This window comes from Sus scrofa, chromosome 8 (assembly GCF_000003025.6).
Source record: "Sus scrofa isolate TJ Tabasco breed Duroc chromosome 8, Sscrofa11.1, whole genome shotgun sequence".
NCBI classification, from domain to species: Eukaryota; Metazoa; Chordata; class Mammalia; order Artiodactyla; family Suidae; genus Sus; species Sus scrofa.
This window is the reverse complement of record NC_010450.4, coordinates 131404916-131430545: the sequence shown is the minus strand read 5'-3', so window position 1 is coordinate 131430545 and position 25630 is coordinate 131404916. Positions and strand designations below refer to the sequence as shown.

The window sequence follows — 25630 nt, the reverse complement described above, 5'->3', positions numbered from 1 at the left end:
AGACAGCGTCCTCTGGGGAATATAAGGCCACCCCTTACCAGTGTGGCCCACTGTACTCCTTAATTGAACAGATACCTAAAGCAGATTCATTGGAAGCATGCTACCCTGTCTGGAACACCAGGTAATTTTCCTGCTCAATGTAAGTCTTCGTCTTATATTTCCTTTGAGTACTGGCTTCGTTTGTCAAATAGGGTACTAGGCTTATTACCTATAAAGGCACTGATATTTGCACTCATATTCTATGTCTTCTTTCTGGTGTTCAGAAGGGGGATGTCCCTCCTGCTGACTGTGAGGCTAATTCTTGGTTTGTGCCTAGGATCTAATCTGACCTTTCCAGAATTCTCCCCCATGTTCCTCTTTTTTTTTTTCTCTCTCACATCCACAGTCTTTCCTTTTTCACTGGGTCCTTCCCATTCATGTTTAAATACGCGGCATATCCAGTCTTGAGAACGGTGCCCGGCACTATCTAGACCACCAGAATGACTGACTGAGTGAGTGAATGCGTGAGAGCTCAAGCCTCTTTTACTCTTAGAAATTCTTCCCTCAAGTCCGTATCCCTCTCTAGCTCGTCGCTGCCTTCAAACACCCATGTTCTTTCTCAAGGTCTGGCTTTCATCTCTACCATTCCACCAAAACTGCTCTTACCAAGGCCATCTGGGCTATCCTTATTCCTGCGTCCAAAGGATGTTCTTAGTCTTGTATCTTCCTTGACATCTCAGCAGCATTGAGCTCTGTGCTTTGTTCCTGCTCTTGAAACATCTCCTTAGACATGGCACTATCCTGTTTTCTTTTTCCTTCCAGGAGCTTTTTCATTCTCCTTCCTGAACTCCTTCTTCCACTGTCGAGATGCTGTTCCTTGGTGTTCAACCCATGACCCTTTTCCATTAACTCAGCACATTTTCCTCAGGGAATTAATTCCTGTTCCCTGGTATCAATTACTTTTTGTATGCTTATACTTGCCAAATATGTACTTAAATTCCCAAACTCTGTCTTGAAAAGCACATCCAGATATTCAACTATCAACTGAACTTTATCACCTAAGTACTTCAAAATTCAATGTGTCACAAATGGAATTGATCATGTCCCCCCAAACCTGCTTCTGTTCTTGTGTTTTCTGTCTCAGTGGAAGGTCCCTCTCTTTACCTGCCTGGCCTGAGCTAGGAACCTAGGCCTTGTACTTCTCTTCCTCTCAGTCTCTGAAGTGGCTGCTGTCTGCCTCCACATGCTTCCTATAAAACATTGTCTTATTATTTCTGTATGCTATACATCTTGAAGATGTTTATATTCTTGAATATATCTTGAATATGCTGACTGGGGGCGGGGGGTGCACCCACAGCATGCAGAAATTCCCAGGTCAGCGATTGAACCCATGTCATAGCAGTAACCAGAGCCACAGCAGTGACAATGCTGGATCCTCAACCCACTGAGCCACAAGGGAACCCCTGTTGATATTTTTTAATATATACTTTAATGCTTTTCTTTCCCCTACTATAACCACCTAACTCAAGTTCATATCACCTCTTGCCTGGATTTACTGTAACTGTTCTCTGACTTATCCACAAGGTAACCAAAAGAATCTTTCTTAAATATGTAGCAAAGCGGAAACCAATCCGACTAGAAACCATGAAGTTGCAGGTTCCATCCCTGGCCTTGCTCAGTGGGTTAAGGATCTGGCATTGCCATGAGCTGTGATGTAGGTCGCAGATGAGGCTCTGGTCCTGCATTGCTGTGGCTGTGGTGTAGGCCGGCAGCTGTAGCTCTGATTTGACCCCTAGCCTGGGATCCTCCATATGCCATGGGTGCGGCCCTAAGAAACAAACAAACAAACAAACAAAAAATCAAGTGAAATCACTCCCTTGCTTAAAACACTTTGATGGACCTTCAAGACTCAGAGGATAATATCTTTAACTGGCTAGGTAGGACCTGCATGATGTGACTGGTTTCCCTATTCATCTCACTTGGAAGGTTTTCCTAAAGATCAGCATGGCTATATGTCAATACATTGTATGTCGTAGGCATTAAATAAATGACTCCTTAATTGAATCCCATTTTTACACACAAGGAAAATGAGACTTGCTGAGGATCCGTCCTCACTCACTGGTTAATGGCGGAGCTGGAATATTTTAGCACATCTAGTTTAGAGCAAAGGAAGTTAAAAATTCAGGACAACTCTGGCTAAAATTTATCTTGTCCTGTGGGTTTCTCAGTCCTAAGGGAGTAAAGGGTATACTGACAAAAAGACTTTTTTTTTTTAGTTTTTCCTAGCAGCATCCCAAAGTAGTAACTTGTTTACATGTTCTGACTGCATATTTGATACTGCTTTATTGGCTTACTGTGTGATAATTCTTTCCCTTCTTCAAAATAGCGCAATCATGGCCAAACCACAGTGAACAAACAAGATCATTAGGAGCTTTGCTAGTCGCTGAACTTTAAGCCCTTCCTGCCCCTCCCAGACAACCACCCAGCACAGAGCCCCAGTGAGCCCACATGCTGGGGTTTCAAACTGCCAGAAGTTTCAAAGGGGACAGGAAAGTGTGACTGGTTTCCTTAAATCACCTCTGTTTAAATTTGCCTTTGGGCCACTCCTTTAAAATCACCCACCGTATATGGGGGGCAGAGATACATATGTCCTGCCCCAGGTAAGTTCTTCTCTTGATAATGGTCGAGGGCAGGGGCCGGGCAGCTGTTCTTAGGTACATGTTGTCTTTTTAACAGGAATTGGGAAAAACAGTGTTAGCCATTCTTAGGGAGGTATTTGAATTTGAAAGTACTGTGCTTATAGAATAGATGTTAGAAAGGAAATTGGCATTATTTGCACGAGGCTGGGTCTTAATATCCTGTTAATTTCCTATCGATGTTAATGGGGTGTAAAGCTCATGGGCTGCCAGCCTCCACCACGGTCCCCAGTGATCCCCCCCTCCTGTGGTCCCCTTCCTCACTGTGGCAGCGTTAGACTGTGTGACCAAGAGAATATGGCAGAAGTATGTCATTCCGAGATGCGATTCCAAAGGCCAGTACTGCTTCGGTCTTGGACTCTTTCTAAGTCTCTCCCTAATCACCGGCTTGGAGGAAACCAGATGCTATGTTATGAGCAGCCCCGTAGAAAAGACCGCGTGCTGAGGAACTGAAGCCTCCTGCCATAGCATGTAGGTGAGCTTAGAGCAGATCTAAAGCAGATCCATCCAGGTAAGCTACTCCCAGACTCCTCAGAAACCGAGAGAGATTTTAAGCTTCGAAGCTTTAGGGCAACTTGTTGTGCAGGAATAGCAGCTAATGCGCAGAACTAGGTGCTTACAAACATATTCTTTACTCGTGACAGTTGTGCCTGTCTCACAAAATAATTATCAGTAAATAACTAATCTCCACACTCCACCTTTTTATTTCCAGTTTCAAGGCATCATACCCATGTGTAAAGAATATATATATTTGTATTTTCTAGGGCCGCACCCTCGGCATATGGAAGTTCCCAAGCTAGGGGTCGAATCGGAGCTGTAGCCGCCGGCCTACGATAGAGCAACAGCAAGGCCAGATCCGAGCCGCGTCTGCGACCTACACCACAGCTCACAGCAATGCCGGATCCTTAACCCACTGAGCAAGGCCAGGGATGGAACCTGCAACCACATGGTTCCTAGTCGGATTTGTTAACCACCGAGCCACGATGGGAACTCCAAGAATGTTTTTCAAGTCCACACAATTTACCTCTTTTGGGGGAAATCCTGACCTCTGATGAACTTGCTTTTCTTTATTTCTTAGCTGCATGTTCACCCTACATGTATGTGTGCCACGAACATATATGTCACATTTCTGCTTTAGAGACGTGATGTTCACCGTCGATTTACATTCTGCAAACAGTCGCGATTGCTCTTTTGGGAACATCTTTCAAATCTCAATTATTAAAAACTTACTTGCACATCACAACTGTAACTTAGAAGCAGAGGATGACATAACCTAGCAAAACAAATGTCTAAATTTAAATTCCTCCACTGTAGGAAGGATTTAAATTTCTTTTCTTTTTGGTCACTGAAGATGCAGGAATAGGTCACTTTTAGATTAAAGAAATAACATCTGGGCACAACTGATGAAAATCTCTAGTGTGTTGGTAATAAATTCTTAGATTCTTCTGGCATCTCCCATTTTTAGAATCAGGCTTGCTGTTCTACTCTTCACATATGATTTTTTAAAGTTTGGCCCAATACTCGGGTTCAGGAAGGGTATAAAGTCCTTCCTTCCTCAGAAGGGTAGTCGTCTGAGATGGCTTAGCGCTCTGGATTCACATCACTTTTTTAGGGCTTGGCCAACTTCTGAGACCTCAGTGCAGTTCCATCTCTTAAATATGCACCCTCGCTACCCTTTGAAAACTGAGAATTACGAAGGAAGTAAGAACCTTGCCGTGACAGTGGTTCTGCCTGAGACGCTGCCACCTTGTGGTCTCTAGGTTCCAGTTAGAACCCACAGCAGGACCCCTCTGTGAGGGCTGCAGGGCTTAGGGCTTATCCAGACAAGAGGACACCCCTCTCCCTAGGCTGATGACGAATTTACCTTCTTTAATTTCAAAGCAGCGGCCCCACTCCTTCAGGGTGATGTGCTTATCCTTGTTGGGGTCACACTCTCCAAAGAAGCGTGTTATGCAGTGTTCCATGGGCACCAGCGATGCTCGCAAAGGAGCGAGCTCAGAGTGGGTCAGGACTCTGCAATGAGATAGATGGCAGCCTGTTAACTGAGTAGCTCATTTAAGAAAAGTTGGCTCTTAGGATCACCAAGGGCATTTTTCTTCCACAAGGTCGCGAGGATGACAAATATGCAGTACATTCCTGAGAAGCCGCAAATGAAATAAACTGCTTATGGGGGAGGCAGACGCTTTGGGGATGTCAGTTCACACAAGGCTTCCTTCTTCACTAGGAACCCCTGCACTCTGAATTTATGAGGGTACAACCAAGCAATCGTGTGTGCACAACCTGGCTCTTCCCACCGGCCGTCCGTACTGCTTCCAGATGTAGGTGCTTGACCCAAGTGGGGCCAATCAGATTATCCTGGGAATTTAGGATCAAGAACGAGAAAAAGTTTGAGTTCCCATTGTGGCTCAGCAGATAACGAACCTGACTAGTATCCATGAGGATGCAGGTTCGATCCCTGACCTTGCTCAGTGAGTTAAGGATCTCTATTACCGTGAGCAGTGGTATAGGTTGCAGGCTCGGCTCAGATCCACGTGGCTGTGGCTGTGGCTGTGGCATAGGCCGGCACCTGCAGCTCTGATTTGACCCCTGGCCTGGGAAAGTTGAAAGAGTCTCTCCAGGCCAAGGAGCCGGGAGGCGAGGGCTGGGTCATAACATGTAAACTTAGGAGCTGGGATGTGGCCGTGTTCTGTTACTTTCAAAGCGGCTTTCTGTTAAGACTGCTGACCAGATTTGTTTGGCACTTCTGTGATCTAAAATGGAACTGGGGGTGTTCCCCTGTGGTGCCGTGGGTTAAGGTCCGATGCTGTCACCGTGGGGGTCACTGCTTTGGGACGGGTTGGATCCCTAGCCTGGGATCTTCCACGTGCCGTGCATGTGGCCAAAAAAAATAAAATAAAATAAAAAAATAAAAAAATAGAACTGGGAAATTTCCTGAATCTGTTTAGAATTCTCTTAGTATAGATAGCCCTTATATCGGGGAGGTGCCCTGGTCATGGGAAAATAAAAGGCTTTTACCTGTCCCGCGGATGTTGGTCAAGCTCACTGAACTGCCAGTGCACGGGATACACATACATGTGGTAGTTTTTCTTAAAGTCCCTTAAGAGAAGGTCGATGGAATGGTCCCCAGCCAAGAGCCTCTTTTCATCCAGGTAAATTTTCTTGACCTGCGATCAGGAAGGGAGAACATCATCAGAGAATCAGACAAGTGAAGTGGAATTCTCGCTCGCTAAACCTCTCGGGGATAGGAACTCAACGTGGCAGAGGAAACCCAGTGCAGAACGTCACTGGAGAACCCATTACGCGCCTTCTCATCAACGCTACAGCCTTTCTTCTTTCTTATTTTTTTTCCTTAAGTTGAGAATTATGTTTGTTTTTTATTTTTTTCGGTTGTGCCTGTGGCATATGAAAGTCTCTGGGCCAGAGATCGAACCCACGTTACAGCAGCAACCACAGAGAGAACGCTGAGCCTTTCTTATTACACAGAATAACAGCAGACATTAAAAAAATAACTGCGGTTTTCAGAAGAAATTTGTCTTTTTTGATCTTTTAACCGAGTAAGGTTCACCACATTTCTTCAAACTGTGAGAGGGTTTTAATGGAAAGGGCTGAACTGACCTAGACAAAATCGTTCATTCGTTAGTGAGGTGTCCAGCTCTTCCCCCCTGGTGTTCTCTGTTCTTGATTCTCCCTGTATTTCCACCCCATGCCTGCTGAGTCTTGGGTTGGCCCCCTCATTGACATCTCCTTGTTGTGTATCTCATGCTCTCGAGCCTGTCTGTGACGACGTGTTGTGAGAGAGAGAGGCTAGAAATTATTTAGGGGCAATGCGTGTATGTACATATAAAACTCTCAGCTGGTGCCGTTGCCCATTATTTCACTGAGTCATTGGAAGCAATCAGAACAGAACTTCTACCCGTTCCCATGAACACAGCTACCAATGTCCCTCCTTGTCACTGTGGGTGAACTTCCTATGCTCCTCATCTAAGTCCAGCCCCTCCCTGGCGCTCAGAAGCTCACCCCTTCTCATCTACTCAAGAATACGCTGTGACAGTTGGGCACCTTTCCTTCTTTGCTGGGTTATTTCCAGAAGCACACAAACATCCTCTACCATCTCCTGATGGTAGATAGGGCTCTTTTTTTTTTTTTTTGGTCTTTTTAGGGCCTCACCCTTGGCATATGGAGGTTCCCAGGCTAGGGGTCTAATCGGAACTATAGCCACAGGCACAGCAACACGGCATCGAAGCTGGGTCTGTGACCTACACCACAGCTCACGGCAGTGCCAGGTCCTTAACCTATGAGCGAGGCCAGGGATTGAACCTGCATCCTCATGGATACTAGTAAGATTGCTTTCCACTGAGCCAGGATGGGAACTGCAAGAGGACACTTGAACTCACATTCCTCTCTCTCTCTGCCACCCCATTTCACTTTTCCCACACCGTTCCTCCTATTTTCTTTTGAAGGCAGTCCACGCAGGATGTTCTCTTTCCTGCTCTGCAGAAACAGCTCCTGTCAAGGTCAACTATGACTGCCACATGCCAAATCAGGGGCCAACTCTTAATCCTTAACCTATAAACAGCATCTGACACAATTAATGCACAACCTCCTTTTATTTTTTCTTTATGGCATGTTTCATCCCACCTGACTTAACTTATATGTGTATTTGCATAAATATTTTCTTGCATATGTTTATATATTTGCGTGCATGTTCATATTTGCATACATGTTTATGTTACTGTATATCATCTCTTTGTGTAGGATGTAAGATTACAAAGGCAGAGATTTTTGTTTGGTTCATGGCTGTGTTTCCAACATGTAAATCCATTCCGGGTACTGGGGATATACTCAGTAACTCCCTGGGGAATGAGTTTTCTTTGGGCGCTTTTAGGATCAATCTTCTCCACTTTTAAATTTTAATGTATTACTGACATCGTTAGTAGTGGGTTTCCCTTATATCACACACCTCTGTCTGGCCTATGAAAGAAAAAGAGATGTTTTGACTTAAATAATATGTCTGGGCCTGAACATGTAAATGCTGAATGGAGGTTTACTTTACTCCACAGATCTTGGCCTAGGTATGAGTTCAAGAGCCCTTGCTCAGGCCACCGCGCTTTGTGTAGGAATGAGGTTTGTTTCCCAAACCTTGTGGCCTGAACGATGACCACTGCTATATGTTAACCAAGTGTGGTTGCTGATATGCAGTGGAAGGCAGCCCTTGCCCCTGGCCCCAGCCCCTGACACCTTTTCCAGGCCCGCAGACAGACGCCCAGGCAGCTGAGCCATGGTTAACTTACTTTATTTCTCTGCTTCTCATTTAGATATCCAGCATGTTCAGGGTTAGGCTCATAAAGCTGCATGAGGATATTCTTGAGCCAGTCTCTCATCCTTAGAGGAAACTGGGTCACTTCAAAGTCCGTACAAGCAGGAATAGCTGTTCCAAGCAGAAAATAAATTGATCTTGACTTTTGGTTCTTACTCCTGCCCTGAGGATTGTCCTCATGACAGGATGCTTAATGACTTCCAGTGACTGGCAGTTTCCTCACTGCCCCTCCATCACAGCAGTGGTCCTTAATCCTGGTGACACAGCAGAATTGCCAGGAGTGTTTTAAAAGCATCCCAAAGATGCCAGCTTCTGTTCAAAGAAATTCTGATTTGATTGGAGATGAGAATCCAATCAGGATGCTTTAAAAACCTCCACAGGTAATTCTCATGTGTGGCCAGGGCTGAGAACCACTGCTCCAGAATCAGAGAGTTGGAATTACGAGGTAGAGGTCGCAAGAGCTGTTTCTTAGGGGAAAAGAGAAAAAGGCAGAAGTTAGCTTATACTGTGGTAACAATGTTAAATCTCTGTGGCTTAAAGGAAAAAAAGTTTACTTCTTTTTTTCAGGCTCATTGAGATATAATTGACATACCACACTCTAAGTGTAAAGTGTGCAGCAAAATGACTTGACACACATCTATCGTGTAGTGATTGCTGCATTCATCACCTCATGGTTATCCAATTTTTTATTTCCTCGTGGTAAGAACTTTCATGGTCTACTTTCTCGGCACCTGTGAAATACAGCAGTGTTGAGTGTTTTGTCGTCATCCTGTTGTACATCCCATCAAGTGTTTACCTCTTGATCCTCCTTCACATCCCACACGAGTCGGCAGGAGAGCTCTGCTCATCGCTGGCTCTCGGGGCTCCGGATGGTGGAGACTTCACCCTCTCAACACCATCTCAAGACGAGATGAAGGGTGAAGAGCCACACACCAGCTCTTATACGCTTCTGCCCAGAACTCACATGATGATTTTTGCTCAGATTTCATTGGACAAAGCGACTCCTATGGCTGCATCTAACATCAAGGGGGCTGAGAAGCTGAATCCTCTCGTGTGTCCAGAAGGAGAGGGAGGTGAGTGAGCACTGCTAATGTGGAAAATCACTTAGCAACCAGGAGATCCAGACAGAATTGAGAGTATCCTGGGGAAGCAAGAACCTTTTAAAAAAATTCTGGAAGACTAGGTTGTCCTTAAAACTTATTGGCACTTGCTTAACTGGGAAGAGGACAACTAATTTAACAAAACTCCAGTGACTCATCTCAATTATTGAATGGATAGCATAGTGGTTCTGAACCCTGGCTGCACATCAGAATTGTCTAGGTTACTTGAAAAACAAATGAAGAAACAATGCCAAGTTTCCAGCTAATTAAGGTTCTAACCCAATTAAATCAGAATCTCTTGTAGTTAAAGTCTGGGTATTATTCCTTTAATTTTCAAAAAATCTTCCCAGTTATTTTAATGTGCAGTCTGGATTCAGAGCTACGTTAGTTTTGGAGTTCCCATTGTGGCGCAGTAGAAATGAATCCGACTAGGAACCACGAGGATGCAGGTTCAATCCATGGCCTCACTCAGTGTGTTAAGGATCCAGCGTTGCCATGAGCTATGGTGTAGGTTGCAGACACAGCTTGGATCCCGAGTTGCTGTGGCTGTGGCTGTGGCTGTGGCTGGCAGCTGCTGCTCCTATTAGACCCCTAGCCTGGGAACCTCCATATGCTGCAGGTTCAGCCCTAAAAAAAAAAGCAAAAAAAGAGAAGTATGTTAGTTTTTGTTGTCGTTGTTGTTGTTGTTTGCATGTATGTGAGTATGAATATGTATAATTCAGTTTCACCCCAAACCCTCTCAGCAGTGGTGGTTGGCAGTAGTGATGGACTCTTACATTTGCAGGCTCCAAAGTAATCCAGCTGCAGTTGGTGCTCCTTTTTCGTCCCCTCCAGTCTGCACTTGGTAGCAAAGAGATGACAGGAGCTGGCATAGGTCTGATTGTCAGTGCCACAAACCTAGGAAAGGCAAGCATGGGAAAAAGCTCCACTTTACAAATGTTCAGTGGAAAAACACTCCGCTCATTCAAGGCTGTCTAACAAACTGCTGTGCCAAAGATGTAGGACTTCCCGTGTGGCTCACACTAAAGATGAGGTCAGGTAGATGAGCCTATTAAATCCCAACTGTCCCATGCAGCACAAGAAAATCAACTAAATTACACCAATGGTGATGACAACTTAGCTCTAGAAAAACTCAAAATAAAAACGGCAGATGTTCCAAGGAGAGAATGAGTTTTAAGATAAATTCTACATCAATGATTATCTTTTCAGGGCACAGTTGAAATTATTTCATTTCTTGGCATTTGTTTCTACTGACTATTACTTAAATATTAGTGATAACATGGCACTTACTTATTTCATTTTATTAATTTTTTTTTTTTTTTTTTTTTGTCTTTTTAAGGCCACACTTGCGGCATATGGAAGTTCCCAGGCTAGGGGTCGAATCAGAGCTGTAGCTGCCAGCCTATGCCACAGTCATAGCAACGCCTTAACCCACTGAGCGAGGCCAGGGATCGAACCTGCGTCCTCCTGGATACTAGTGGGGTTCGTTACCATTGAGCCAGGATAGGAACTCCCCTCGCATTTACTTTTTTAAACAAAAGATTGCAATCGCAAATTACTTTCATTCGAATCACTGTTTGATATCCCTTAAAGACCATCTTGTGGAAAACTTACTTGGTCAAGGAGTTTTGTAGGAGGACATGTCACTGGGTCTTGGCAAACACAGTGGGGTTTTCCCTGTTGATCAGCCTTGCAGATGTGTCCTCTTTTACACTGGAAGCTCATGCAAGAATCTAACAGAAAAGTTTAGACAGGAATCATGGGAAAAGCCAAGTTGAGTACATAAATTCATCCAGACAGTTCCATTCTCATGAATAAGAGAAAGCTTGGAAAATATTAGAAGCCTTTTTAATGAATGTGTTCATTTCCAGGTGGGACCCTCTGACCCCGGACTCTTTTACACAATAGGCCGAGGTTCTGTGCAGTTTGGATTGAGGATTTAAAAAGAACAAACGACTCTTGTTGATCTGCCTACAGGGCCATAGCCTGATGTCTGTAGCGCAGTTCTGTACAAGTTGGTCAAAAGTTAAATAAGCCATGAGAATTTTATTGGCTGAAATGCAAAATTTTGTGGTTGGGGCATGTGAATGAGAATTAGGTCTCAATTAAATATGAGATCTAAAGTCTAAGATATGGATTTGAAAGTAAATAAGGCAGAATTCCTTCTTCCTCTTCTTTGAAGCAAAAGGATTTAGAGAAAAAGAATTCTAGCTTTTGCAACCAGACTCCCAGTTTGTAAACACAATTAGCATAGTTGTATATGAAATGTGCACAGGAGAATGTCAACAATTTCTGTGGGAGCATTTCCTCGGAGGAGTGGGGAGAGGAAGAATTCTGTGCAGTATTCACAAATGCAGGGATGAGGATAGCTCGACCTGGCCCGTTGTCTCTTCCCTGATACTGTCACAGCCAGCCTGCTTAGCCCATACTCACCAACACTGTGCCCCCTCGTGGTGCCTTCAGTTGAATTGTCATCTTCATTTGGTGAGCCCTCTGCTTTCTTGGCCTTTGTAATAACAAGAGCAGAAGTTGAAGTCTATTTTAGAAGAAAGTCATTACATAATTTATATTTCCACTATGCATACCTGCTCAGATCTTTTCATACCCCCGTCATTTCAGATCTCAGACACCAGCCACAACCATGGAAACACATGGTAACACTTTGAGAACAGGAGCCATTTTTATCTTTATCAATTGGATTCAGTGCCGTATCTCTCCAATAAAAGTTGCAGCTAACATCAGATGTCAAGTTGAGACCTCCCCTTTAGTTTGGGAAAATAGAAATGCAGTAGTACCACGTGATTCTGTAGTTAACACGTGATCACATCAGTAATCTCTATGAAGCAACTGGGAAAGATGTCTTACCAGGTTTTTAAAATGTAAGAAGACTCCTACTTTTTAAAAATTTTTATTTATTTTATTTTATTGTTATTATTTTTTTACTTTTTGCCATTTCTAGGGCCGCTCCCGAAGCATATGGAGGTTCCCAGGCTAGGGGTCTAATCAGATCTGTAGCCAACAGCCTATGCCAGAGCCACAGCAACACGGGATCCAAGCCACGTCTGCGACCTACACCACAGCTCACAGCCACACCAGATCCTTAACCCGCTGAACAAGGCCAGGGACCGAACCCACAACCTCATGGTTCCTAGTCAGATTCGTTAACCATTGAGCCACGACGGGAACTCCAGAAGACTCCTACTTTAGAGTGGCAGCAGAGTTTTCAGGAATTGAAATTACTATTCACCTTGCACAGCAAAAGTTAAGAGCTCCTGGTGGGTGGCTGTCAGGGTTTGCATGAAAGCTCCCAACTGATTAAACAACCAAACAACAATATGCTTCTTTCCTTCCACTACCCCACTGCTGTTTTCGGATTATCATTTTGGTGTGTGTTTGCTTAATAAAATTGTAGCTAAAGTCTTTGTTCTTTGCTTTTATAGCTAAATCACAAACATTGCTGGATCTCCTATAACATTCAAGGCCATTTGATAAACATTGGTGATTCAACTTGACTATGATCTGGCACCTGCTCTTAAGGCATGAGAGCAGCAGTTGTCATGTCTCCCATCCCTCATGTCTGTCAGAATTTACCATTCCAGGTGGTGCCAGGGACTTTCGGCTGCCAGTTCTGCGTGTGCCTGGAAAACCATGACGATCTATCTGGCCTACTCACAGGACAGACTGGAAATGCTGGGGAATGAACTCCTCTCCTCGTAATTCTCAGCTTGTATAAAAGCCACAGCTCCCTCACCTTCCAAATGGAATAATTTAGAGGAATGTGCTTGACATGCCTTTAACAATGTACTCCTGATTAGCTTCCTTTCCTTCCCTGTGTCACTCCTCCACTCCTTTTTGTTCCCTGAACTTCCCAAACAAACTGCACTAAAATCCGGGACCTACTTCTAGGGCACCTCAAATAAATCAGGCATTTTCAGCCTGATGATGGAGATGCAGAGAAAAATAAATACTTATAATATATTTCAGTAATGTACTAATAGAGATAAACAGAAGAGATGGCAAGAGCACAGAGAAAGGTCATGGCTATTTTGTAATAAAGCTAACCACCTTATCGAAGAAGCATCATTGTAAATAATCTCACCCCTTGGTTTTCTGCAGCTTCGCCGGTATCTACATTCTCACCCTCATGTGCTTTTTCTCTTTGCTCCTTGTATTTGGTGTGGTAGTAATTGGATGGAGCTCTTTCACGCTCCAGATAAGCCTCACTTGGGTTGAAGGCGTCCTCACTTGCGTTGTGTTCATCATCATCATCACTGTCATCATCGGCCCCGTGATTTCTGGGCATGACGTTATCATCATCAGTAGGCTCCACCAACAAAGGCTTAGCAAGGGTCTTTTTATCCATCTCCTCGTGGTTGCTGATAACTTCAAGGCCAGGCTTTCCTTCTGGGCTCTGCCATTCTCTTTCTTGATTGGGCTTAGTGATTTTTGAGGCAGTTTCCTCTTCTGTTTCTGCATTGGCGTTTTCCTCTTCTCGTCCTTGATTACCCTGCTCAAATTCATCTTTCTGCATCTTGCTTGCTTGAGTTGGTTGGTAAGACTCTTCCAAGATGTCATCTGATCGGGTACTGTCTTCTTCCTGCTCGCTGTTAGACTGCTCCTGGAGCACTTCTCTCTCCTCTTCTTGGTTGTCATTGAGGGTATCAACTTCATGTGGCTCTTTTTCCCCTTCGTCTTTTCCAGTTGGACTATCTGGATCCTGCTCTTGGTTTCCTCGGTCACTTAGATCTGGGCTATGTTTACTGCTCCTGTTCAGTTGAGGATGTGAGTCTTGGTTTTCCTCTGCTTTTGTGATACTTTCTTGTTGGTTAGAATCTACAATGGAACTGTCATCATGACCAAGGGAATCAATGCTCTCTGGGAATTTTTCCTTTTGAGGTTGAGTCATATCTTCTTTTAGGTCCAATGTACCTTCAGTTGGCATATACTCGGAGTTCTCAATTAAGTCTCTTTCACTTTTCTCTTGCTCCTGTGATCCCAGGTTTTGGCTGTAACTCTGGTCCTGGTCTGCTGACTCTTCATGGTCTTCCTCCTTTGACTTTAGTACTGAAGATTTTTCAGCCTGAAAAGAAAAGAGTTTATCCTTGAAACAAGTGATAATGTCGTGTCTACCTCATATTTACAGTGCATCAGCCAATGTTGACTATTCGTTATTCTTTGTCTTCACATAATGTCTGTAAACTTACCTATGATATTCTTTACACCCAATAGCTGCAAGTTTAACCTGAATTTGAATTTTGTGAAATAAAACAATGATGTAGCACTTCAACCCAAGGAGTAAAACCCATCAGTTCTCATAATTCTTTTAGAGATTGGAGGCGGTCGATGTGATCACCATCCTAAGAAAATTAACCTTAGAGTCAGCAAGAGAGTCTCTTTGACCATATGCTTTAAAATTAAGACCTCTGGAGACTTAACAATTATGTGAGTACACCTGTGTTACTCTTACCTTATGATGGGGATGCTCTTCTAGGGACACTGCTGGTTCCTTTTCATTTTCTGCATCTTCAACCCTTCCAGTGGGGGTTGCAGTCTGCTCCGCTGTTACCAACGTTTCAGCCTGCTGGAAGGAACTTAAGGAAGCAGCAGTTGGGTTGGAATGACCAGATGGGAACCTGGCTTGTGTCTGAAAAAATGAAAAACTCATTTGTGCTATTCATATCTAGATGCTACTATTTAAAATTTCTACTTACTCTTTTCTTATCATTATTAGGGTAATGTGCTTCATTCATAACATCAATTGAAAGGTATTTTCTAGAATTTTTAAAGATAGAAGCAAGCAAATATTTGGGATATAATCTTAAGTGAAAACAAAATCCTAACCATGATTAAGAAAAAGTTATAGGAGTTTCCGTCGTGGCGCAGTGGTTACGAATCCGACTAGGAACCATGAGGTTGCGGGTTCGGTCCCTGCCCTTGCTCAGTGAGTTGAGGATCCGGCGTTGCCGTGAGCTGTGGTGTAGGTCGCAGACGCAGCTCGGATCCCGCGTTGCTGTGGCTCTGGCGTGGGCTGGTGGCTACAGCTCCGATTCGACCCCTAGCCTGGGAACCTCCATATGCCGCGGGAGCGGCCCAAGAAATAGCAAAAAGGCCAAAAAAAGAAAAAAAAGAAAAAGTTATAGGCAGAGACTGGGGAAAATAGGGCAAAAATTATTTGAGTAATAGTAACCTTTGATTTTTGGAATTGCTTTCTGTGTTTTTCAAACTTTACTGAGTATTCATTCTTTATAATTTTGAAAAATGTTGTTTAGCATAAAGTTGAAGTTAAATTAACCATAAGCTACGGCACTGTACATTTTCTTAAGTTTTAAATACTCACTGACCATTAGCCCAACAAGTTATAAGCCTTTTCTTCAATGTTGGTGTACTTTTCTAACGCTGTAAGTCTTATATCCATCAAGAAGTCATATAGTAAAATAATTGAATCTAGAACTAGTGCAAAAACTGTGTGAAACAGGACACCAGGTCTAGGAGGGGAAAAACAGCTATGGAGTATTATTTCCACTAGAGGAATGGCTCTATCTCTGTCAAGACTGGGGACGTAGATGCAGAGCTGGGCAGTGATGCATGATGGAGAAGCTGAACAACTGGACTTAGAGATACGAGACCCCCTTTCAAGTCTTGATTTTGCTACGTATTCTCTGTTGGTGGTTTTACAAATCGTTCATCTCTACTCTCCACTCTCAAGACGGAGTGAGCAAAAGTACCACGATGAGGCTATTGAAAACATTTTGTGAATTTTAAGAGGTGACCCAGGTGAAAAACACAACCAGTAATGATAGCATACAGCAGTAATAAGATGAACAATCTGATATCTTAAGCAGGTATTCATCACAAATCTTTATGAGAGAGATACTGTGGACACTCAGGTGTCAGACAGGTCCCGGTCTAAGTATAAAATTCAGATTCTATTTGGATTGACACTCTGCTCCATTAGCGGGTCTTGTAGTGCTGTCTGTATAATATAAAGAACGGCATGGAATACGGATTTATTTTAGATGTGTTTTTTTCTCTTGCTTCTTATTAGCTTTTCAACTAAAAGGAATAAAATAATATTTGAAAAAATTTCCAAAGAAGCCTTTTTTTTTTTTTTTTTTTTTTTTTTTTGCTTTTTAGGGCCGCACCTGTGGCACATGGAAGTTCCCACCAGGCTAGGGGTTGAATTGGAGCTGTGGACACTGGCCTACGCCACAGCTCCTGCAGGGCCAGATACGAGATGCGTCTGCAACTGCAGCCCATGGCAATGCCAGATCCTTAACCCACTGAGTGAGGCCAGAGATAGAACCCACATCCTCATGGATACTAGTCAGATTCGTTTCCACTGAGCCAGGGCGGGAACTCCCCAAAGAAGCCATTTTTAAGAGGAATGTGGAGAAAGAATGGTGACCAGTTTGGCAAGTTGCCGTCCGGGGCCTGAGGGAGGACAGTTGTGGAGGAGATTTTCGGCTTATTCGTGGAGACTGCTCTCGATGCCTTTTCTCCTCCACTCCCCTCAGCAAAAAGCTGGAGGAAATGCACAGGAACCACGGCAGCTTATTCTTCAGAAAATTTCAGAACGTGGCCTTCTGTGTCCACGTATATATTTGTAACAACATATCCTCTGGAAGGTTCTTAACCAGACAGAATCCACTTAGGTCTGGAGAATTTAGACAGAGGGGACAACCACACAAGCTTTTTAATAGGTAAATCCTTTGAGAAGATACTTAGCTTTTGAGCATTTGCCTGGGTCTGTATGAAAACAAATTGTCCTGAAGGGGAAGCATCTGGAATGTGTCTATGTGTAGGCGTGTCATTCAAACATTTGGTTCAAAGACACTTCTGATGCCTGTTTACAGAGTGACAACAGCTGCAGAGGCAAACCACATTTTCAGAAGAAAACAGTGGTTCTGTGGGAACTTCCCTCTGTGCTGCATGTAATTTATTCCCCTGTTGTAATTTCAGAGGACAGTATTTGGTTCCAGCTGGAGCAGCTCCTCACTACTTAGGCACGATTCTCAGAGGTGGTCATAAATTCTGTTTTCTAAGAACAACTCGTTCTGGGTGGCATGTTGTTATTTCTGCGGACCCCTCTGTCAGCCGGAAGCTAGCCACTAGCTATCGCCCAAGCAAGGAGAGACTCTTAGATGCAGTGGAGAGGGAAGGAGAGAGGGACAAGAGGTAAATCGAGAAGGGAAAAGAGGTCTATTTTAAGGAGGTGGATTTCCCCCCCTTTGGTGAAAAGGAAAAGTTGGCGCCAGTCCTTTCATGTGATTAAGGATGACATGGATGGAGCGTGGTGGAGGGTAGTGTGAGAAAAAGAATGTATATATGTGTGTGTGCCTGGGTCACCTTGCTATACAGTAGCAAATTGACAGAACACTGTACACCAGCTATCTTGGGACACATCAAAATCATTTTTAAAAAAGGATGATATGGATCATTTAGGAGATACCCAAATGATCATCAAGCCATGGCTCCATTAAACAACCAATCAAATTAGGCAGCTTTCAGGTATTTTGAGGCTGCTGACATTGTCTCAAAGGATCCAATCTGTGTGTAGCTGATTTACTGCTGTGTGAGTGGTGGGGCTGGTATATCTGACTGTGGAGAAAGGAGTGTTCCAGTCCTGTCTGCTTTGCGAGTTTGCTCGGGCAGACCCCCGAGGATAAGTTGGAGTCCATACCATTTCCTGCCCTTCACCTCTTGGCTCCTGTTTTTACTATAGACTTGGAATTTCTCAACCAGTATGCGTTAATCTTAAAGAAAATGCTGCTGGAGAGTGTGGGTATTTGCTCCAAGATTTCTTATACTAATTTCTTAGATTTCTCATATAAGTGTGATAAGCTTCCATAGGAGAACTTATTTTTTCCTTTTCTCTTTGGTATTTGGGCATCCCAGGCTAATAAATTGTTCGTTAACAGCCGCATATTTAATTGTATCTTGTCGAACCTGATGGTTCTTAAAGAAGGAAAAAATTTATTTCATTTTTTTTTCTAGTCATTCCCTGCTTGGGAAAAAAGTAATACGATTGAAATAAAAAAGAGAATTTCAAACCATTATATAAAAACTTCACAAAAATTTTTTTTTCTTTTAGTCTGTGCCCACAGCATGCTAAAATTCCCAGGCCAGGAACTAAACCCCGGCTACAGCAGCAACCCAAGCTGGAGTGGTGACAATGCCAGATCCTTAACCTGCTGAGCCACCAAGGAGTTCCCATAACATTTTCATCTAAATGATGGATTTAATCTAAACTAAATGTCAGGAGGGGGAGATGTAACAGCAGAAGAAAGGATGTTTACCGGGACTGCAGCTGCCGTTCCCAAAATGTACAGGAGAAAAAGCAGAGTCTTCATCTTTCTAGCCCTGTAAACCAAGAAGATAGTTAGCAGTGGTAGGTAAATATGTTTCCTTGTGAAAGTTAAAAGATACTCTTCTTAGCAAGTATTGAACTTGATACCATCCTTTATATTTAAAGGCAGTTTTTGGAGTTCCCGTCGTGGCTCAGTGGTTAACAAATCTGACTAGGAACCATGAGGTTGCGGGTTCGATCCCTGGCCTCGCTCAGTGGGTTAAGGATCCCGTGTTGCCGTGAGCTGTGGTGTAGGTTGCAGATGCGGCCCGGATCCTGTGTTGCTGTGGCTCTGGTGGAGGCCAGCAGCTACAGCTCCGATTCAACCCCTAGCCTGGGAATCTCCATATGCCGCGGGAGCGGCCCAAGAAGTAGCAAAAAGACAAAAAAAATAAAAAATAAAAATAAAAATAAAGGCAGCTTTTGTCTTTGTGGACTCCCATGTCTGGAAAGACAGATTAATGACAGTTTTTACCTAGTCGTGTCCCCGTGAGAATGACTCCTTGAGTTTTTGGTCCAGCTGTGTTTGACAGAACCTGTGTTGGGTGATGACTGTGCTTCCTTGGATAAAGGCTGTATGCAGATCTTGGGTCCGGAGATACGAGAATATTCATGGTGAAAATAAACGTCACAAAGTGATGTAACGTAGTGTGTCAGATTTGGATAAAACAGACTCTGCCTCTTCAGTGTTGGAGAAACTCACACATTCAGTTCGGATTTTTAGGAAGGAGACATCGCACTGTCCTCCGGGGACCATCCACGGTCACCTGATTTCGAGTCTCACTTTGGCAATCTGTGCGTTGGCGGCTGCCTGCAGTTGGGTTGGCTTTTGCAGGCACCGTGTGTTTTAAACTAGCATTTTAAACTTGGGAGCTTTCATGTTAAATTCAAGATTTGCAGTTTTTCTTGAACCATTGATCTTCTCAGCAACAGTAGATCTTCGTGGCAAAAACTCTTGGCTGGATCTGTGAGGGATGCTGGCAATTGTACTTGGTTTGTATCATTTTTCTTAGTTGCCTTGCATTTGAGTTTTAGTTGGCTCCAAATTAACTTTTTGAGTTTAGCGATGAGCCATGTGAGGCTCAGAGATGCTAAGTAAATTGGTATCCACATGAACCCTCTGAAAAGAATGGCCTGTCTACACTTTCTTGCAGAGGATCTCTCCATCTGCCAGTCTGAACCCTGGCTGGGGTTGGGTGTAGTTCTTATTCTTTTCTTTTTCTTTTTACCTCCACACCTGTGGCATATGGAAGTTACCAGGTGAGGGGTCGACTTGGAGCTGTAGCTGCCAGCCTACACCACAGCCACAGCAACGTGGGATCTGAGCCACATCTGGGACCTACATCACAGCTCTTGGCAACGCCGGATCCCCGACCCACTGAGCGAGGCCAGGGATCAAACCTGAGCCTCCTGGATGCTAGTCGGATTTATTTCCACTGCACCACAGTGGGAACTCCCCGGTTGTTTGTTTCTAAATAAAGAGTTCCAAACATTGTAAGGTTTAAAGTTTTCTGTACTTGGCAAAATACGTTTTTTCTGTGTTGCTTGTCATAGAAGGTTGGTTGTGTTATTTGATAGAGAAAAGTCCCTTTAATTAGTGCTTTTTGCAGTCTAAACAAGGAAAATGCACTGAAATTAAATATCCTTTGACTCAATGTTTAAATAAAAATGTATAGTGCACCACACCCCTCCTCCATGAAAACTCTTCCCATTGCAGTTATGTTAAAGCAAAAACCAAAACAAAACAAAAAACAGGGTATACTGAAAAAACCAAACTGTCAGGAGACCTAGATCCTGGCTCCAGCACTGTCCCTAACTGGCCAGGAGACCTTAGGCAGGTCAATTGCCTTTTCTTAGATAGTTTTCTTAGGTCATGAACAGTGAAGAGGGTGACCTGTGCAATCCTCCAGCCTTAATAGTTCATGGTCCTAAAATGGGAAATAATTCTATGAATCTCAGACCCACAAAGTGCTGCTACCCTTAAATTACTAAACTCACTAAAAATACATATTTTATGATTTTATTGTATCAAAAATAAAATATTTTGTATATGATATTTAGTGCTTCAAGTAAATAAATAGACTCAATTTTCTATCTCTATTATTGATGGTAATTTAAAATATTTTATTCTCAGTAAATGCTGACTGTAAAGAGTCATTAATGTCTTCTGGAATTTAACATTCATTCACTCATTCCATCAGTAGTTAATCGGTGTATGGAACTCTAGTCATTTCTATTTTAGATAAGCATATTTTTACTATTCTACTGTAAAAGAAAAACCTGTTAAAATGTAAAGTAGTATTTAGTGTAGGGCTTTTTTATCTTGGCACTGTTAATATTTTGGGCTGGATAATTCTTAGTTGTGAGGACTGTCCTTTGTATTTTAAGATATTTAACAGCATCTTTCTATCCACTAGACATCAGTAGCAAACCCCCATCCCCCACCAGTGATGCCATCCCAAAATGTCTCCAGACATGGCCCAGTGACCCTGGCGGGAAATTCATCCTGACTGAGAACTACGGGCTTAGTAGAAGGAGCATGGTGCTTTGGGATTAGAAACATATGTATTTGAACTTGAACTGACACTTGCCCTTCTTGGGATCTTTGGCAAGTTACTTAACCCTCTGAACCTCAGATTCCCCATCTGAAAATGCGGATAACATTTTGTGATGGTTAATTTTATGTGACAGCTTGACTGGGCCGTGGGATGCCCAGGTATCTGTTATATCCAGATGCAACTGCGAGGGTATTTCCAAAAGAGATGAGCATTTGAATCAGTAGACTGTGTGCATAAAGCTGATTGCCCTTCCAGTGTGGGTGGGCTTCATCCAGTCTGTGGAAGGCCTGTATAGAATAAACCGGTAGAATAAGGGAGAATTTGCTCTCTCAGCCTCACTCTTTGAACTGGGACATTGGTCTTCTCCTGACTTAAGACTGGATACACCATCAGTGCTCCTGGTGCTCAGGCCTTCAGACTAGGACCACAGAGTTACATGAGATCACCATGGTACTGGGTCTCCAGCTCGAAGAAGGCGAATCATGGAACTTTATCAGTGTCATAATTGCTGGAGCTAATTTCTTGTATCAATCAAGTTTTCTCTATATAAACACCCTCCCCACCTTGGAGAACCCAATACAACATTTAATTCAGTTTTGTGAAGATTAGAAGAAACAGTATTTGTAAAAATGCCTGATACCTAGGAGGTGCTCAATGCATTTTTCCTCTTTTTTCATTTTCCATAAAAGTCAAATTGTGATTCTCGGATCAACAACTTAGAGCCTCAGAAAATAATATAATTTAAGTTTTGCTGTGAGATCAGAAATAATTTTCCATGGGAACATTTAACGTCTCTTTTGGAATTTCCTCATGGGTTCACCGGGTTAAGGATCCTGTGTTGTCACTATTGTGGCTCTGGTTACAGATGTGGTATGGGTTCAGCCCCTGGACTGGGAACTCCCACATGCCACAGGCACAGCCAAAAGAAAAAACAAACAAACAAACAAAAAACCAGTCTCTTTTGCCTGCCCATTTACCAAAGCTCCCTTTAATTCCAGAGGTCTTTCCTACATGCGTCACACATAACAATGGGATTAGGTTAAGACACTCAGCACAAGTCTTATAAATGGTAGCGGCAAAAGGGGAAGCAAGTCTCATCAAAAGCGTTGTGGGTTTTAAGACTAATTTTCTTCTGATTTTAGCCTTTACAGCAATATGTATAGCTAATTAAATTGGGGGAAATATTGCCCTTTAATTTGATCACAGGATCTCGCAAATTCCCTCCGCTTTCTTAAATCTAATGCAGCTGAAGGAGTCAAGAAGAAAGATGTGTCCAGTTGGCCAGAGCTTGCATCACTGATGTACTCCTTCCTTCATTTATTGAGCTCTTACTAGTCACTGCCTAAGCACAGGGCCACATTCTTCCTGAATGAAGAGTTAGAAAGAAGGAGGTCACATAAATTGATGATTTTACATCAAGGATAATGGGAATGAGTGCACGGGAAATCCAGATAAGAAGCTTTTGCAATGAGGCGGCTAATATCGCTAACATTTACTGAGTCCTAAGTGCTTCAGTTATAGGCACTCTTCTGAGGGTTTGGATCATACTAACTCTTTGAATCTTCTGAACGATTCTCCAAGGCCCTTTATTTCCATCGTGTTATTAGTAAGGAGACTAAAGCGATGCGTTCAACAGAAACAGACTCACAGACTCTGAAAACAAGCTTTGGCTACCAAAGGGGACAGATGGGTGTGGAGGGTGGGAGGGATGGACGATGGGTTTGGGACTGGCTTATGTACACTGAGGTCAATGGAATGACGGCCAGTGGGACCTGCTGTGTAGAACTCCCCCCAGTATTCTTTGATAATCCAAGTGGGAAAAGAATCTGAAAGAGAATGGATGTGTGTCTGTGTACCACTGAATCACTTGTGATACAGCAGGAATTATCACAACATAGTAAGTCAACATACTTCACTAAAGCTTTAAAAAATGAAAAAAAAATAGAAAACAGGAAAAAAAAATTAGTGTGTTTAAGGTCACTCAGCTAAGTGGCAGAACTGATGTTGAAGAGCTGGCTGTTTGGTTTTATGTCCATGTCTTAACTACTATGCTCTACCTCCCTGTAGAGAAAAGGCTTTCCGAGGAGGGAGTCCTGGACCCGAGGTTTGAAAAGCGCTCAGTACTAGTTAGCTGACGAAAGATGGCCGGGCAGGCGAGAGGGGGAAGCAGCACAGGTGACGGTCACGGCACGTGTTTGAGTCCCTAGGGTGTTTGTGGGTGAAGTAGAGGGAGCTAAAGCTCAAGACAAGGCAATTCTTTGTGCATTAAACTAAGAGTTTTAAGTTCCAGCTGAAAAGCCATGAGGACTCAATGACTGATTTTAAGTAGGGGAGTGATAGAACCAGATTTGAATGTTTGAAAGCGTCCTTGGGACTGCTTTGGGGAGGACAAAGGAGTAGAAAGATTTACTAGGAGGAAATTGTAATATCAAGATGGGAAGTAGTCAGACCCTCAAATTTTGCCTTTGGTCCTGAGAATGGAAAAGAGAGGGATCGCGCCAGCTGGTGCTGGCTCATAAGAACGATTTGTTAAATTTTCAGGGATTTTGTGAGCTGGTGATTAAACAAAGCCATCATTGAAAATTAAATTGTATGCACATAATTAAATTAACTGTATTGAAAACAAAAGACATAAATACTCAAAACTCACCACTTTGTACTTATTTTACTACATTTATTATTACTCTCTTGAGGTTATTTTTGCCTGTTGTATCTGTAGATGGAACTACTGTATAATGTGTGGTAATTCTCTTCCCAGTTCTGTCCAGCGATGTCACGGTAGTAGCTTGAAATCAGCTGTGGTGGGAGGGTTACACCGTGGAAGTCATCAAATGTTACTAATCCTCCTCTCTCCCACAAAAGCTGGTTTTTAAGCATTTGCCGGTGTACCCACTGGGCAGCTCTGAGAAATAGTTAAAGGCAAAACAGGCAAGACTTCATGACACATCGTATATTGTGCGAAGAAGAGAAGGAAGAGTCTTGGGCTGTCCCCCTTTTTTTTTTGTCTTTTCTAGGGCCGCACTCGCGGCATATGGAGGTTCCCAGGCTAGGGGTCAAATTGGAGCTGTAGCTGCTAGCTGATGCCACAGCCACAGCAACGCAGGATCTGAGCTGAGTCTGCAACCTACACCACAGCTCACGGCAACACCGGATCCTTAACCCACTGAGCAAGGCCAGGGATCGAACCCACAACCTCGTGGTTCCTAGTCGGATTCAGTAACCACTGAGCCACGACAGGAATTCTGGGCTATCACATTTCTAATTTGGGGAACTGAGTAAATGTTGGTGTTAATACTAAGATTAGAGAATCTGGTCCTAGAAGAAAGATGATGAGTTAGTTTTGGACTTGTTGAATTTGAGTAGAGATGTGTTTAGATAAATGAGTCTGGAGGTAGCATAGAGTTTTGGGGCTGAAGATATAGTTTGAATGCTTTTGGCATAAAAAGATATACAGTGAATAGAACAGAGGGTGCGATCCAGAACTTTGTGAGTGAATACCATTAGTTGCCATTAGAGGGATGGGGAGAACTAAAGAGAGAGGATGAGAGAAAGGAGAGTCATATAAGGAAAAGAAAACGTGTTACGTGTTACAGCGAGGTCAGCATAAAGAAGGCCAGGGCTTAGCCACTGCCTTTGGAAATGCAGAGGTTATTGGAGCATTGAGGGAGAGTAGTTTGGGTGCAGGAGTGTTAGTGGGGGCCAGTCTGTAGTGACCGGGGTGTAGACAGACAGTGATGGAGGGAAGACAGGGAGTGTAGACCTCTCTCAGGTTGGTTGGCTATGAAAGAAAGGGGAGTAAGACGGTAGCTAAAGCGGAAGGTGCAGTCACAGGAGGTTTTTATCTGTATTCTCATGTGGTCATCCAAGTGTTTTCTGTGCGGAGGGGGAAGCATAAGTAATGAAGGAGAAGACGGGGGAAACCAGGAGACGTGGCAAACAGCGAGGGCCCCCAGTGAACCCCACCTTCTGCCTCTCATGGCCTGTGACTTTGCCCTTGGCTTTGTGACTAGTTCTGGCCAATGGGACCTTAGCAAGTATGATGCCAGCAGAGGCCTGGGAAGCATTTGCACAGTGGGATTTGTCCTCCTGGGGAAGCCTCTGCCAGGCTGTAAAAAACCTTGGGCTAGAGGCTATTCCAGACCCGGACTGACAGGCAGCCACGAGAAGAGAATCCTGGAGAATGAGAGACCACGTGGGGTGGTTCAGCCCCAGCTGAGTGCCCAGCTTGCTGTGTCCTCACGAGTCACTCCAGACAAGATCAACAGAAGAATGACCCATCTAAGGTCAGTTCAGGTTGCAGAATCATGTGCAAATAAGGTGACTTTTTTGTTTTGTTTCTGGTTGCACCTGTGGCATGTGGAAGTTCCCGGGCTGCGATTGAATCTGCACCCCAGCAGCTACCCTAGCATAGCAGGGACCGCAGCCACAGCGGTGACAATGCTAGGCCTCTAACCTGCTGAGCCACAGAGGAACTCCCAAGATGGTTCGTTTTAAGTCATTTAATTTTGGCTTGGATTGTTACGCAGTAATAGATAACTGAAATGGAGGAAAACGAAGAAGTTGCTGGAGTCAGTGGGAAGGCAGTATTGCACCGTGATAAAGACATAGATTGTGGAACAGGACTTCCTGGGCTC

At 43.6% G+C, this 25630-nt stretch overlaps 2 protein-coding genes across 10 annotated transcripts in view; one reads left to right on the top strand and one right to left on the bottom strand.

Moving 5' to 3' along the window:
• Window positions 1-25630, top strand: part of DSPP (dentin sialophosphoprotein) — a 126088-nt gene that overhangs the window by 13729 nt on the left and 86729 nt on the right. The gene's annotated exons all lie outside the window — the stretch shown is intronic.
• The window catches only part of SPARCL1 (SPARC like 1), a 44624-nt gene that overhangs the window by 882 nt on the left and 18112 nt on the right, over window positions 1-25630 (bottom strand). For 4 of the 6 annotated variants that reach the window (XM_005667002.3, XM_021100261.1, XM_005667001.3 and 1 more), the window contains 9 exon segments: window positions 18389-18452; window positions 14560-14736; window positions 13192-14172; window positions 11526-11598; window positions 10707-10825; window positions 9869-9989; window positions 7967-8103; window positions 5691-5839; window positions 4540-4688 (listed from right to left, as the gene is read on the bottom strand). In XM_005667002.3, coding sequence (XP_005667059.1) covers window positions 4540-4688; window positions 5691-5839; window positions 7967-8103; window positions 9869-9989; window positions 10707-10825; window positions 11526-11598; window positions 13192-14172; window positions 14560-14736; window positions 18389-18442 — 1960 coding nt within the window. In that variant the 5' untranslated portion in view covers window positions 18443-18452. 6 annotated transcript variants of the gene reach the window in all.